General features: G+C 55.5%; 2 protein-coding genes across 6 annotated transcripts in view; one reads left to right on the plus strand and one right to left on the minus strand.

The window, feature by feature from the left end:
• The first annotated feature begins 2929 nt into the window (after window positions 1-2929).
• Window positions 2930-10483, plus strand: PROCA1 (protein interacting with cyclin A1). 5 transcript variants are annotated; one of them, XM_044921574.1, is made up of 6 exons: window positions 2930-3085; window positions 5079-5087; window positions 7223-7309; window positions 9134-9269; window positions 9549-9707; window positions 9800-10483. In XM_044921574.1, exons 1-6 carry the CDS (start codon window positions 3004-3006, stop codon window positions 10455-10457), a joined length of 1131 nt encoding a protein of 376 aa, XP_044777509.1. In that variant the 5' UTR covers window positions 2930-3003; the 3' UTR covers window positions 10458-10483. The 5 variants fall into 5 exon arrangements, with proteins under 5 accessions (XP_044777509.1, XP_021559811.1, XP_021559813.1 ...); XM_021704136.1 differs by lacking the exon at window positions 5079-5087 and having other exon boundaries at window positions 2930-3091; XM_021704138.1 differs by lacking the exons at window positions 5079-5087; window positions 7223-7309 and adding an exon at window positions 4144-4172 and having other exon boundaries at window positions 9145-9269.
• A 1394-nt stretch (window positions 10484-11877) lies between these two features.
• The window catches only part of SUPT6H (SPT6 homolog, histone chaperone and transcription elongation factor), a 32378-nt gene continuing 29688 nt past the window's right edge, over window positions 11878-14567 (minus strand). Inside the window, exons 33-37 of the mRNA XM_021704404.1 lie at window positions 14195-14307; window positions 13861-13938; window positions 13598-13764; window positions 12949-13136; window positions 11878-12681 (exon numbers count right to left, since the gene is read on the minus strand). Of these exons, the coding sequence (XP_021560079.1) occupies window positions 12495-12681; window positions 12949-13136; window positions 13598-13764; window positions 13861-13938; window positions 14195-14307 (733 nt within the window). The 3' untranslated portion in view covers window positions 11878-12494. The remainder of the gene's footprint in view (window positions 12682-12948; window positions 13137-13597; window positions 13765-13860; window positions 13939-14194; window positions 14308-14567) is intronic.

A 14567-nucleotide genomic window follows, 5' to 3' on the forward strand; every position in this document is an offset into this window, starting at 1 on the left:
CTGATTAACTAAATAAAACAAACAAACAGCATAGGGGCACCTGGCTGGCTCACTAGGTAGAGCATGTGACTCTTGATCTCACGGTCAAGAGTTCAAACCCCATGTTAGGTAGGCCTAGAGCTTACTTTAAAAAAGAAAAAAAGAAAAAGAAGAGAAAAAACCAGCATACCTTTTCCCTCTTCAAAAAGAAAAAGACATGCTCTGAGTCAGGAGGTCCCCCATTTGAGTCCTCACTGTTCATCTTCAGTCACTTCTCACTGTGTTCTCCTCAGAGAAGTTTTATTTATTTATTTATTTATTTTCAAAGATTTATCCATTTATTTTAGAGAGAGAGAGTGAGTGCACATGCACAGGCAGTTAGAGGGGCAGAGGGAGAGGGAGAAACAGACTCCCCACTGAGCAGGGAGCCCTATGCGGGGCTCGATCCCAGGACCCTGGGATCATGACTTGAGCTGAAGGCAGACGCTTAACCGACTAAGCTGAAATCAAGGGTCAGATGCTTAACCAAATGAGCCACCCAGGCACCCCAAAGAGAAGTATTTTTTAAAGCGAAGTCAGGAAGGGGGTGAAAAAAAAGAAAACAATTATCCAGTGGTAAAAATTTGGGAATAAGCACTAAGTAGGAGGACACAACTGGGGATAAGGAACTAAAGGAAAGAGCTCTCAGAGTCCCAGGTAAATAACTTATCCTCTGTGCCTCAGTTTCCTCATCTGTAAAATCAGGCTGATAATACTGATGAGGTTTCATGGATGAAATAAGGTAAAACACTAACACACACTGGAAGAGCTCAAAAACCTTAACCGTTGGGGCGCCTGGGTGGCTCAGTCGTTAAGCATCTGCCTTCGGCTCGGGTCATGATCCCAGGTCCTGGGATCGAGCTCCGCATCGGGTTTCCTGCTCAGCGGAGAGCCTGCTTCTCCTTCTCCCACTCCCCCTGCTTGTGTTCCCTCTCTCGCTGTCTCTCTCTCTGTCAAATAAATAGATAAAATCTTAAAAAAAAAAAAAACACAAAAAACCTTAACTATTATAACTGATTGGAGGGAAGAGTGGCGAAAAACCTGGCTCCCTGTCGACATCTGACCCAGAGTCAGATTGGCTGGAAGTATCTTAGACATCTGGGCCAACAATGGTGGGACACCTGTGGCCTCAGGCGTCATCCTGAGAGGCCTCTGAGGTGTCATCCTCAGAGGTCATCCTGCCGTGTTGCCTCCGGAGGGTCAAGTAGAACACAGACCCGGGCTCCCAGTCCGCAAGTGCCCTGTCCACATGCCTGGTACCATTCTCACCCAGCCACTCTGTCCTGGAAGGGCTGGCTTCAACTTTCCTGCTGTTCCTGGAGTTGTCTGGAGCTAAGGTGAGAAGGGACACCTGGGTAGTGGCCCTGTCTGCTCAGCCTCCTGGGCCTGGAGGAAGGTAAAGGCTGGGACCATGCAGACAGCAGCAGCTGCAGGAGAGGCCCTGGATGACTGGAGAAAACAGTTTAAACATCATCCTTTCCCCTTTTTTCCATCTGTTGAAGCATATCCTGGCTTAGGAGCCTGGTGCCAAGAGGATTTGAGGGGAGTGATGTGTGGAGGGTGGGTGGTACGGTTCTAACACTTTTTCACACTCCCTGGGATTGTTTTTTCCATGTCTCTTCCCTTACAGGACTGTGCTCCTCACCCCTCTTCTTGCACAGAGCCTGTAACTCAGTGTGTGTGTGTGTGTGTGTGTGTGAGAGAGAGAGAGAGAGAGAGAGAGAGAGAAACCTGCACCACAGAGCTGCTGTGGAATGTTTGTGCTGCACTGGGTGTGGGGATCAGGGGTGTGGTTTGGTTTTCTGGGTGATATCTGTAAGGGGCATGTTCATGTGTGCATATTGCAGTAGTCCATGTGTGAGATTTTTTTATGTATGCAACGTGTATGATCAATGCATGTGCAGTTTGGGAATAAGCACTAAGTAGGAGGACACAATTGGGGATAAGGAACTAAAGGAAAGAGCTCTCAGACTCCCAGGCAAATAACTTATCCTCTGTGCCTCAGTTTCCTCATCTGTAAAATGCTATATTTAAGGGTTTGAAGGGTGTGTGTAGTACGTTACTATGAATGCCGCGGCCCTGCTCCCCGTCACAGGCAAGCCTATGGAGACACGTGCGGTTGCGTGAACGAAATAAGATAGAGCACTAACATACATAAGAAGAGCTCAGAAACCTTAATTATTTTAATTACTGGGGGAACAGTAACCGAGACCCTGGCTCTATGTTGCCATCTTTATTGGGCAGTATTGTCTCCGGGACAGGGCGCCTGCGGGGGCTAGGAGGGAACGCGGGGAGAGGGCCTTGGGGGTGGGCGCCACGAGGGGCTGGGAGCCGACACCAAGTCCTTATCTTGAGAACTGGGCCTTGGGCTCCTGTGGAGGGGCCTGAGGGCAGAAGGAGAGAACGCGCGCGAACGCGAGCGAGCCAGAGAGGGCCCTGCTCCAGAGCGAGAGAGAGCTCGGAGAAGCCGGGGTGCCTGCGGGGAGGCGGGCGGGGCTCCAGGGCCGCGGCTGGGTTCCGAAGGCTTGGGAGGGGCTGGACTGCGGCGGAAGCTTGAAGTCGAGAGAATGGCTGGGGCGGGGCTAAGAACGGGGCAGGGGCGGGGCTAAAGTCTGGGGGTAGGACTAAGAGCTGGGAGTCGGTCTGGAGAGGAACTAGGGATGGGACTGAGGGCTGGACCTGAGCGGCCTGAAATAAAGGCCTGAAATAAAGAGGTGGTACTAAGGTTAAAGGTGGGACAAAGAGGGGCCTGGAAGGAGCTGGGAGGCCCCGGATGAAGAGCGCGGCTGAAGCTTAGATTTGGGCTAAGACAACGCAGAGCCAGGGGAGGGTGGAGGGAGGGATTGGGCAAACATGAGGCGGAGTTAAAGGCTGGATTGCGGCGAAGCTGAGATTGGGGTTTACGGTTGGCTCGACCAAGCTGAGGTTCAGGATTGGACTTCTGCGAGGAAGAGTCTTGTAGAGACGAGAACTGGGCTGAGAGCGATGTGGGTCAGGACGACACTGAGGATTGAAAGGTGGACTAAGGAAAAGACTGAGGACAATGCCAGCATCTGGGATGAGAGCAGCACTGGTAAAGAGGGGGCGGGGCAGGAGTTTGGGGGTGGGTTTCGATCTGGGGGCGTGGCACCCAAGGAGGGTTTAGAACTGGGGAGAGCCAGGCGAGGGAGGCGGGGCCAGGGGCTGGACTGGGGCGGAGTTAGGGCCTGGGGGCGGGCTCACGCCGAGCCGTGGACCAATGATTGAGGACTGAGGCCCTGCAGAGTGCCTGCGTGTTCGGCTGAGCCAGTGCGGCTGGAGCCGGAGCTGCCAACCCCTAGTTTGTAGGGCTGGAAGGCGTTGCCGTGTTGCCTCCGGAGCCCCGACCGCCGCCTAAGAAACGCGGGGCCTGGCTGGAGCGCCTGGTCCAGCACCCACCCAGTCGCTAGGCTGGGGAGGGCGGTTCCACTGACTCTGAGGGGAGGAAGGAGTCTGGAGGTTCCACGCGTGACATCACAATCACCGCCATGTGTGGGCGGGGCGAGAGCGGCATTTCCCAGGAGACGCGTGCACACTGCACTGCCTAGCTCCTTCCTTCTCCCTACTTCCCTTCCTTTCTCCCTTTCCCCTCCCTTCCTCCCCCATTCATCTGCTTTGGTGCCCAACCTGGAAGCCTGCCACCTGTGCCACAAGGGCGGGGGGAGCTCCTCAGCCCGCAGGACTGGGAGGATTCTGTACAAATGAGCATCACCTGTGAGTTTTGAGTTAGGCCCCTGCGCCTGGTTAAATGCCCCTCCAAGAAAAAGACCACCAGCCTCCCTCTTCCTTTCGAGCTGTCACTCTCCTCATTTCATTATGAAGTCCGCCTGTGTCCGGCCACAATTACTTCGGCTGCAGGAGCGCTGCACTGCTGTTCCAGTAGGAGCTCTCCTGCCTGTGAAACTAGAGAGCAGATTGCCTGCCTCAGATCTGAGGAGAGTTACTAAACCCCACCCCTTGGCAAACAGAGTTATGATTGTTAGGGCTTCTTGGGGGTTGGGGAGGAGTTAATCAGCGGACTCTGTCTACAAGCCGCGTTCACAGTGACTCGGGAGAGAGCAAGAACAGTGGAGTCAGATAAAGTAGAGTTTGAATCCTGACCCTCAGGGTCCAGGTTGGATCTGGGAGATTGTGAAGTCAGGATTGAGTCAAACCAGAGGATGAAGAATTGGCTGTGTTGGAGCTGAAAAGCAGGTGCAGTAGGGAAGTGACAGCAGGTTGGGTTTTGGATAGGAACCCCAAGTAGATAGGGCTGAAAGAGCACAGGAACAGCTCATACAGAGCCAGGAAGATTGGGTTTGACTCCCACCTCTACCATCTATTAACTTGTGTCTTTGTTTCTTTTTTTTTTTTTTTAAGATTTTATTTATTTATTTGACAGAGACAGAGATAGCGAGAGCAGGAACACAAGCAGCGGGAGTGGGAGAGGGAGAGGGAGAAGCAGGCCTCCCCCCGGGGAGGGAGCCCGATGTGGGACTCAATCCCAGGACCCTGGGATCATGACCTGAGCCAAAGGCAGACGCTTAACGACTGAGCCACCCAGGTGCCCCATTAACTTGTGTCTTTGGACAGGTTTTTTATCCTGAGTCTCTGAGTCCCCATCGATAGAATGGATTGTGGTGAGGATTTCGAATCAAAGGCATATTTTAAAAGCCCAGTACAGTGCCTAATGTTGGGAAGATGCTCATCCTGGGTCAATTTTCTTCTTTTAGAAAAGTCTTCTGCTTTGAACCCTGGGCAGAATCTCTAACGCTATAGCTTCTTTGTTGTGCCAGTAGGGGGTTTGTTTTATTCTACTCATGTAGTCGTTCAATCAACCAACATTTACTGGGCACTTTTCATGTCCCAGGACTTGCAGATACAGAGGCAGATAAAATATGGGCCTTGGTCACATGTTGCCATAGAGTAAGTGCATGAAGTACCACAGCAGGGTAGAGGGGCACAAGACATGTGTGACCAATTCTACTTGGGTAGATAGCATTGTTCTTTCCAAGATGAACAGTTATTTCTGGGGAGGGAAAGGCAGGAGAGAAGGAATGGAGAAGCGAGAGGTGGGAAGAAGGATGAATGCATGGGAGAAACTTATAACTGAGGAAGGAACCAGGGCCTGGGTTCTGGGGGGCCAGTTATATCATGATAAGGAGTTTCACTTCATCCTGAAGGCAGTGGATGGCTATTGAACAGGAGGAACGTGGAAGACCACTTGGTATTCTAGAAAACTCAGTTTGGCTGCATTGTGAAGACTGCATGAGGGTAGTGAAACAGAAGGCAGAGAGGCCAGGTAGGAGGCTCCTGCAGCGGTCTTAGGGATAATGGAGGTCCGAACCAAGAGAGAGGCAGATGTGGGGGGCAGGTAGACATGGCAAGACTTGGTCATCAAGTTGGTGTAGAGGTGAAGGAAAGAATGATCCCTAGATTTCTAGGTGAGGTGTGTGTTCCTCTCTGAAATGGAAGAGACAAGAGGAGATGGTTTATGGAGGGTGAGGAGAGGATGATAGGCTTGTGTGGGACATGCTGGTCTAAGATGTTTTGGGAAAGTCCAAGAGGATATTGACGGTGCTCAGGAAAGCAGTCTGGATTGGAGACCCTGATTTTTGTCATTTTTTTGGTGGATGTTGAAACCATGTAAGTGGATGACATTATCCAAGAGAAGGCTGTAGAGTCTTTGAGAAGGAGGCCAAACACAGAACCCTGGTAATCACCAATTTTAGGGGTACAGCAGAGGAAAAGGAAACCGCAAAGAAGTCAGGAAAGAACTAAACAGCTAGTCAGAGAAGGAAGGCAGATGAGATGAGAGAGGCCTGTCATGGGAGTCAGAAGAACAGTTTGCAGGAGAAAAGAGAATGATTGGTCAACAGTGTCAGGTGAGATGAGACAAAAAGAAGGCCACTGGGTTTAGCTATTAGGAAATCGTTGGTGGGGGGGCACCTGGCTGGCTCAGTCGATAGAACATGGGACTCTTGATCTCGGGGTTGTGAGTTCGAGCCCCACGTTGGACATAGAGATTACTTTAAAAAAATAAGTAAAATCTTAAAAAAATCATTAAAAAAGGAAATCGTTGCTGGCCTATGCCTGGGCTTTTTTGATAGAAGGGCCCAGTAGCTGCCATGTTGTATGTGGCTGGCCTAGAAGAGAGGTGGAGACTCTGAATTCTCTGAAGATAGGGACTGGGCCTCCTTCACTGGTGCCTAGTGAAGCTAATATGTCTGTTAAATGAAGGAGTGAATAAATCTGGATTGAAAAGGAAGAGAGGTGGGATATGCAGTGGTAGAGGGAGAAATGGGGTTTATAGAGTGTTTTGTTTAAAGATATTCATTGCCTGTAGGAAAAAAACAAAACAGTGGAGAGGTAAAAATTCTGGCTGAGACCTAGAATTCAGGTGCTTTGGGCAGGAGGAAGGTGGAGGGGTACTTCCCCAGGCTGGAGGAGAGTTGATGAGGGTGGGAGCAGCCTCAGGTAATGCTGGTGCAATGAGCTGAGAGGAACAGCAGCAGGGCAGGAACTTCCAGGAAGGTGCTGCAAGTTTCATTCATTCATTCATTCATTCATTCATTCAATACATTTTGGGTACTTACTGAGCTGTGGAAAATAGAAGGAGCTGACCAGGGACCTGTAGAAAGATGACCAAGTGCCACTGAAGGCCCTGCTAAAGTCTCCCAAGCAATCAGCTCAAGGAGCAGGACTCAGCTCTGATGCCTCAAAGGACAAAGCTAATTGGGGGAAAGCAAGGCAAGTGGCAGATTCTGCCTTGGTTGCTGATGGAGCTGTGGCCCCAGCCGAGGGACACCGTCTGACCAGCCTCCACACACCCTGGGAATTCCTGGAATTGTCCCTCCTTGCCTAGGCTCTGGCTCACTCCCATTCGTTACTCCAGACTCCGCTCCTGTTATGCTTCTTCCAGGAAGTCTTCCTCATCACTCCCCACCCCCAGCCCTGCCTCTCTTGCTCTCTGCTCCCACAGGCCTTCCTCCCACCTCCCTTCCCATCAGTGTCTGCATCATGCCGCCGCCCTGAACTGTTCATCCCCTGTGTCCCTCTCCTCTCCCTGAGAACAGGGGCTGTTGGGTTGTTTCTTTTTTTTAATTTCCCGCATCTCCAGGGCGCGGGCGGAGCTTGTCAGGGAATGTTTGAGGCATGGATGGCATGGGGAGGGGGCTGCCGCCGCCGCCACTCTATACTCTCTCAGACGTAAACAGGTTACCCGGCTGGGAGAGAGGACATCGGCTGGCTGGTGTGCCATCTAGCACCAATGCATCTACCTTCTCCTCTGAAGGTGGGTCCGGGGTTCCCCACCCCCCTCACTTGGGAAAACTTGACACTTGGTGGCAGGCAGGAGGGAGGGAAGTGTTTGGTCCTGAACGGGTTACCCAGCTGCCCCAGCCCCAGCCCATCCCCTACTCCTGCCAGGCCCAGGCTGGGAGGGCCTATTCCCCATTCCCCGAGGCCACAATCACCCTTATCTTTGGCCTAGCACTTTATGTGCACAGATTTCTTTGACGTATATGAACTGAGCCCTCTCAACAATTCTGCAAAATATGTATTACCGCCATCCCCATTTTATGGATAAGGAAATGAAGGCGCAGAGAAGTAACTTGCCCTGGGACGCCCAGCTAGTAAGTGACAGAGCCAAGACTTGTACTCAGGCCGGTCTGATGTCAAGTACAGGGCACGTGCCACTCTGCTGCCCCTTGTCCCCAGTTCAGCAGTGCTGAAGAAGGTGGTGGTGGTGGTGACCCAAGGTCCGGCCTCACATGCCTTATTCCCCCCAGGATGGAAAGGGGGCATGGGCAGAGAAGCAGAAAGGGAGGCCACCAAGTGGGTCAGGGGTGGATGGGGGACCCGGGGCCCTCACGGCCTGGTGGGGGGAAGGGAGGAAGCTGCTGTCCCCTCATCTCTCAAGTACTTTCAAGGCCACTGGACTAACACACCCCCAGCCTGAGTTACCTCCTGGGGCATGGCCAGTGTGAGGTCTTGTCCCAGGTCCACCATCGTAGAGGCTGGGTAAAGGCTCAGTTCTCCCTGCCTGTCTGGAGGGATAAGGCCACCGTAGCGCCCCATACCAGGCTGGAACTCACCAGTGCCAGCTCACTTCTTCCTGCAGGGGTGGGTGGAGCTGGAGTACAAGGGGGGGCCTGCAAGAAGGCGCCTTGTTCTCTCTGTCCTGGTACGTGAGAGCTTGGGCACATGGAGTCACTTCACAGGCTCACCTTTTAGATGGCAGCCTGAGGGAGAGCCGTTGGTAGCCTGGAGCCTTGGGCAGGGTCAGAGGGGAGGCGGCGGGGGTAGAGGATGGGAGAGGGCTGGTGTTGGCCTGAGCAAAAGAGGTGGCGCCTTTCTCCAGGGCTTTCCCCAAACGCCAAATCCTCACCCCAGCGGCTTCGCTGTGTCCAGGGTACCTGTGCTGCCTCCAACTGGTGGCCGGGCTCAGGGTGGGGGCGGGTCCTTCAAGTCTGTGGCCCTAAGGAGATGGGATGGGCAACGGGGCCTTGATGAGTATGGAGCAAAGTGTGAGCATGGGGAATGGGAGAGAAGTGAGAAAGGGAGGAAGGTGTCAGAAGGGAGGCGGATCTTGGAGAAGAGGAGGGGAAAGCAAGCGCCAGAGTCAGGTGGAGAAGCTGAGGGGCCTGACCTTATCTCCCCTCCAGGCCACAGCAGGGCTTGGGGCCGGAGTGACCCTGAGGCTGAGTGGTAGGGAGTGGGCTTCCTGGCCTGTGCAGGGGGGGCGGGGGGCTTCTGAACTGGTGCTCCTGTCGGCCACGTGGTTCCATGGTCTGCTTGGCCGGAGGGCCTTCGCCTCCCCGGGCAGCCTGTGGAGGGCTCCAGCAGGTTCAGCAGGAGGCGGGGAGTGGAAGAGGCAGGTGTCATGGGGCAGCAAAGGGGACTCGCTGAGACATTTTCCTGGGAGTCTGTGGGGGAGGATTTGTGCAGGGGACCTGAGGGGAAAGGGGAGTACTGGGTTCCTACGGGGTGGTTACCACTCTGAAGTAGAAAGCTGCCGGGGAAGGGGAGGGTGGGTGGCAGCAGCTGAATCTGGCGAAGCCTTTAGATTGAGCTATGGGAGGGGAGACCCAGAGGTGTGCCGCTGTCGCCACCCCAGGTGAATTCAAGGACCCGGACAGGTGCTGCTGGAAACACAAGCAGTGCACTGGGCACATCATCCACCCCTTCACCTCAGACTATGGCCACCACAACCTGCACCTGCACTCCGCCAGCCACTGTGACTGTGATTCTAGGTAAGGGCCCTCCTTCTTGGGAGACCCGCAGCCCAGAAGAGACTGCTGGGCAGAGCCAGGCCCACAATTTCCCTGTGGTTCCCCCTTCAGCTTTGACCTGGCACTGCTAGCCCGGCCCCAGCTTTGTAAACCTGGCTCTGCTCCAGAGCCATGGGGAGGAGGTCTTTCGGCAGCCTGGGCTGAGTCCAGCAGAGGCCAGCTGTCCCCCAGGCTTCTTGCTCTGGGTCCCGGGGGGAGTCACGGAGGCATGGGAGCCAGGCTGAGTCCTCTGTGTGGCAGGCTGAAGGACTGCTCAGAGAAGACCATTAGCGACAACTCCCGAGATGTGGGCCCAACCTGCTCCCGAGAGGAGGGCTCAACATGTTTCAACATCATCCAGTCCCCTTGCTTTGAGCTCATCCCAGAGGAAGAGTGTGTGGAGCGGTTCTGGTATGGCTGGTGAGTGCTGGCAGGCTGACAGGGGCGGCACTAAGGGGCACCGGCCCCCCCACTCTCTGTCAATCCTCTCTCTCCCTGTCCCCTCCCTCCAGGTGCAAAAGCTATAGGCCTGTCTCTGTGGCAGTGATCCACCATCCAGTCCACCACGACTATGTGGCAGACGACCTGAATGAAGAGGAGGAGGAGGAGGAGGAAAGCAAGCCTCCCATCCCGACCCAAGTAGGGCCCGCCACCCCTGCACCCGCTGACACAGGCCTGGGCGCAGTCACAGGTACCCCGGACTCAGCAGCTCCCATCACGATCTGGCGCTCCGAGAGCCCCACGGGAAAGTCCCAGGGCAACAAGGTGATCAAGAAGGTGAAGAAGCAAAAAGAAAAAGAGAAAGACAAGGAAGAGGAGACGGATGAGAAGGTAAAGCCGAAGAAAAAAGTCAAGAAGGGCAAGTTGATTAAGAAGAAAAGCCCGGTGAAATTGGTATCTTCACCTCCAGACTTGAGCCGATCAGTAAGCCCAAGAGAGTTGACCAGGATGTCCGAGTCCAGCCCAGACAGCCGGGAAGACCTGGAGAGTGAGGACAGTTACAATGACCCCAGGCGGGAGGAGCCCTCCAGCGAGGATATTGTGGAGTCTTCGTCACCCAGGAAGAGAGAGAAGAACACGGTCCAGACTAAGAAACCTGGGGCCAAGACCTCACCAGTCAAGAAGGTCAAGAGGAAATCTCCCCCAGGATCAAACCCCAATCTCAGTTGAGGCCAGGGCGTCCACGGTGAAGAATAAATGCGTCAAGCCTGTACTGACCCCCTGCTGCTGTTCTCTCTCCCTCCAACCTGTCCCTGGGGCTGGGGGTGGGTTCTGGGCATAGCTGGAGCCAAGGGGCCAGGGGGCTGCAGGGGTTTCTGAAGGGTAATCTGTCTTTCAGGAGGGAGTCCATTGGGAACGTAGGAGGGAGGACAGAGGGGGACATGGCCCGTTTCTCTGTAACATCCTAGGCTCGGGGCAGGAGAGGAGCACATCTGGGTGGGGTGGGAAGGAGGCTGCCCGTCTCCTGGGAGACTGGTCTGTGTGCAATCCGCTCAGGGACAGGCAGTGCTGTCTGCAGTGACACCCCTAATAAATTGAACCTTTTAACCCACTCTGTGCCACTGTGCCTGGCCTCTCCCTCCTCTAAGTGGCCTTCAGGAAGATGCTGGTGGCACCGAAGGGAACATGATCTTCCCAGCTGGTGTGTCCCCACTCCTGCTAGGCCCTTCCAGACCTCTGTGCTGAAGGGAATGGAAACGAGTTCCTGGCAGAAGAGCAGCCTTTCCCTCCCAACTCTTGTCAACAGCCAAAGAGATCTTGAATGACGGGATGAAGTCCAGACGGGAGGCTCATCAAGTTTGGGCAGTAGTGACCTTTCCTGATTTCTCTGCTGAGCCCCAAGCAGAGGAAAGGGAGAGGGAAAGCCTCACTTTCCCAGCACCAACTTGCAAAGCTGTGAGGCGAGGCCCTTCTGAAGAAACACGGCATACCAGGAGTCTAGAACACAACGAGGCAGTCAGGCTGGGGGAAGGGGCCAGGGCCAGGGGGCTGGCTGGACCAAGCTGGTAAGAGGGGGGACTGGCCTCCCCTGCCACAGCCCGGCACTTCCTTTTCCAGGGCGTGTGTGGGAGCAGGCGAGCATGGGGCCCATCCTGGGGCAGCCGTGCTTGTGTAGAGGCGCTCTACTATCACAGACCAAGGCCCAGCTGGCAAAAAGAGCCGGGGAAGAGGTGCAGGGGCTCGAGAAACCGGAAGTTACGCGCAGCCCCTCTTCACTGTGCCAGAGGAAGCAAGCGGGCGCAGATGGTGGGCTGTGTGCAAGTGTAGTAACAGCACCTAACGGGTCCTGGGGCCTCACGAGGTCCTAGGCCCCGGACTGAGTGCGCACACGTCCTCTCTCAGTCCTGGCAGCTGCCCGGACGAGGCAGGTATCGATCACTCCATTTTACAGAGCCAACAGGCACAGGGCTGGGGAGTGGAGCAGGTACGTGACCCCAGGCAGTCAGATACAGAAGCCGCTTGCTGTTCAGAGTCACTGTCTCTCTGATGGCCTGGAAGGAGTCAGGGGGAGCCCCCAGAGCTCCACACACTGCTTTGAAAGCCACCCTTCAAGAGCCGGGGCGTTGGAGAGAAAGGCTTTGCCAAGTGCTCTGTAGAAACACTGTTTATTCAAATGACAGGCAGGAAGCGGAGGCAGCAGCAGGTGGGTGAAGGCGGCCAGGCGGGCACGGGGCAGGTTAGCACTGCTCCCCCAGGTCCCCCGCAATTCTGCTTTGCTAGCCACCCAAGCTGTCGGCATCAGGGTCAGAAATACTTTCCCTCCTCTCCCTCCTGCCCCAAACTGAATAAATAGCATTCCTCTCCCCTCAAAAGCTGGGGGAGACTCATGTGCTGAGCTTGGTGCCCCAGGGTCACAGCCCAGAGTCAGGTGAGGGCAGAAGCTCAAAATGGCTTGTAGGGAGCAGAATACAAAACTGTTCCACTCTCATTCTCGTCTTCCTCTTCTTCCTCCCCGCCACACTCCCCTCCCAGCCTGGTCCCGGGACAGGTGGTCGGTGAGGGCCTGGAGTGGGAGAATTGTCGCTTAGCGTACACTGAGCTCAAATTCGCAAGGCCGTCCAGCTTGTCACCCATCCAGGCTGACCACCAAAGAGAATGTCAACTCACGCCACTTTATGGACAGAAAAAGAGGGGCAGGGAGTGAGGCAGTGGGCGGCTGGGCCTCTCCCAGCCTCAGAGGTAACCAGAGTCCTAGGAGCGGGCCCCCTACCGATCCATCTCATCCAGGAGCGGGGTGGCATCGCCGGCAATGGACATGGGGGTGCTTTCGATCATAGGGCTGGGGGAGGGCCGGGGTGTCAGCCGCTGCTTCTGTTTCCGCCGCTCGGCTTCCTTCTCCTGGAGCCACTGCTCTGCCATCTTCCCCCAGTCGATGGCGGCGTGGCTGCTGGACCTGGAAACGGGAAGAAGGGGCCTCTGAGATCAGGACCCTCCGGGAGCTCGCTAGAAGGAAGCCTTCCCTCACCTGTCCTTACAGAAAGCAGCCGTTGCCGGCTGCCCCGTGGCCCTCTTCTGTCTTCTCCCAGAAAGCAGTCATCCAGAGCTATCGCCTGGGTCACAGCTCTCACGAGGTCCAAGGCCCCTGCCTACGCCGAGCCCGCTGGAGGCTGGCGACACCTGCCCCTAGTAGCCTGCCCTGTGCCACGGACCACATACTTACTTTGGCTGCTGCTGCCGTTGCCGAGAGCTGGAAGAGGGCTGGGGCTGGGCCTGGGCCGCCTGGGGGGTGGTGCTGGCCTGGAGCTGGTGGTACTGTGGTGTGGTGATGGGCTGGCTGGGGGTTGTGTACGAGTAGCTGGGGGTCATGAGCGGTGTGGCCACTGGCTGCTGGGCTGGCGTTGGGAACACCTGGAGAAAGGAGAACGGTCAAATGGGGATGGGCTTGGGGCTTATTCGGACTTGCTACGAACTTCCGGCAGGCTGAAAGCTGGGGCTCGGCCCAGAGCTTTCCAGCTGACCAACATCTCTTGAGCAGTATGTGGTCCCAAGCAGCAGAGAGAGGCCAGCAGGATGGGACCTGGAACAACAACCCTCACTCCTGGCCACTTGAGGGTTCCAAAGATCCCAAAGGACCATGGAAAAATCAGACCTTACTCCCTTTACCCTCACGTGGGCCCAGGGCAAAGGACCGTGGGTTGCAGACAGTTCTTACGGCTGTGGCGACCCCATCTGTATGTCTGAAGCCCCCTGTGGTAGGCGCTGCCAGAGGCCAGTCTATGGACACGGGTCAGTAAAGGAGGGTCGGGAATGATCATTCCCGTTCAGTCTTCTCCATCCCCTGCAGGGAGCCTCGTCCCCAAGCCACGTACGTGGTAAGCGCTGCTGCCCCCTCCGCTGCCGCCATAGCCATACTGGCTGGAGGCCCACTGGGCTGGGGTGGCATTAGGGTTCTGTCCTTGGCCTGTCACGGCTGCAATGGCACTGAACATCTGTGAGGTCATGTTCTGGGGCAGGGCATTCACAGCTCGTGTCAGATCTGTAAGCACAAAGAGGTGGGGGATGGGCACATCAGAGGTCAAAGTCCTTCTGGTGCCATCCCTCCAGCTCCCAGTCCCAGACATAAGCTCCTCACCTGCAAGGTTGATGTTGGCTGGGGTGGCGTTGATAGAAGCGGGTGTCCGGGTCCTGCTGCTGCTACTGGGGGTGATGCCTGTAGGAAACGGCCAAAGTTAGTTACGTCCCTCCAGAAACCTATTTCTGGTTTCACAACGTAGGGGGCTAGAGGACGTCTGAGGTGGGTGGAGAGAAGGGAAGCTGCGTCGGCAAAGTAGATGCCAGGAGGCTGGAGCAGGAGTGAGGCAGCTGCGGTGACAGCTCAGGCCTTGCCCCTTCCACAGGTGGCAAGTGAGCATCCGGATTCAGGGCCTAGCTGTCCCTTTAAGCACACCCCAGAGCGCAGAACTCACCCGGGACAGGATCCTGGTAGTGATCCTTAAACCATCTGAAAAGTCCATTCACAGTAGGGAAGATTTGGCCCCGGTACCGGAATCCTTCGGGAGTCACTGTTACATATTCTATCCTGGGATTTTGGAAGGAAACATGCGTCAGACACCACTTGGGGTCAGCCCTGAGAGAGGGGCCAGAACAGATCTCTACCACGTGAAGAAGCCAAGCTGGGTGCTGGGGGGGAAAGGAGAGATGAAAGAGCCCCGACTCTGTCAAAGGAGGCCGCACTCTGAGGAGGTGAGCATGGTCAAGGCCAGGAGTCAGCAGCCCCTGGTATGCTAGGACAGGTCGCCAGAGGATGGCCTGCAGGGGGCTGGCCCACCATCCTGCCAC

This window comes from Neomonachus schauinslandi, chromosome 15, assembly GCF_002201575.2.
Source record: "Neomonachus schauinslandi chromosome 15, ASM220157v2, whole genome shotgun sequence".
Lineage (NCBI taxonomy): Eukaryota > Metazoa > Chordata > Mammalia > Carnivora > Phocidae > Neomonachus > Neomonachus schauinslandi.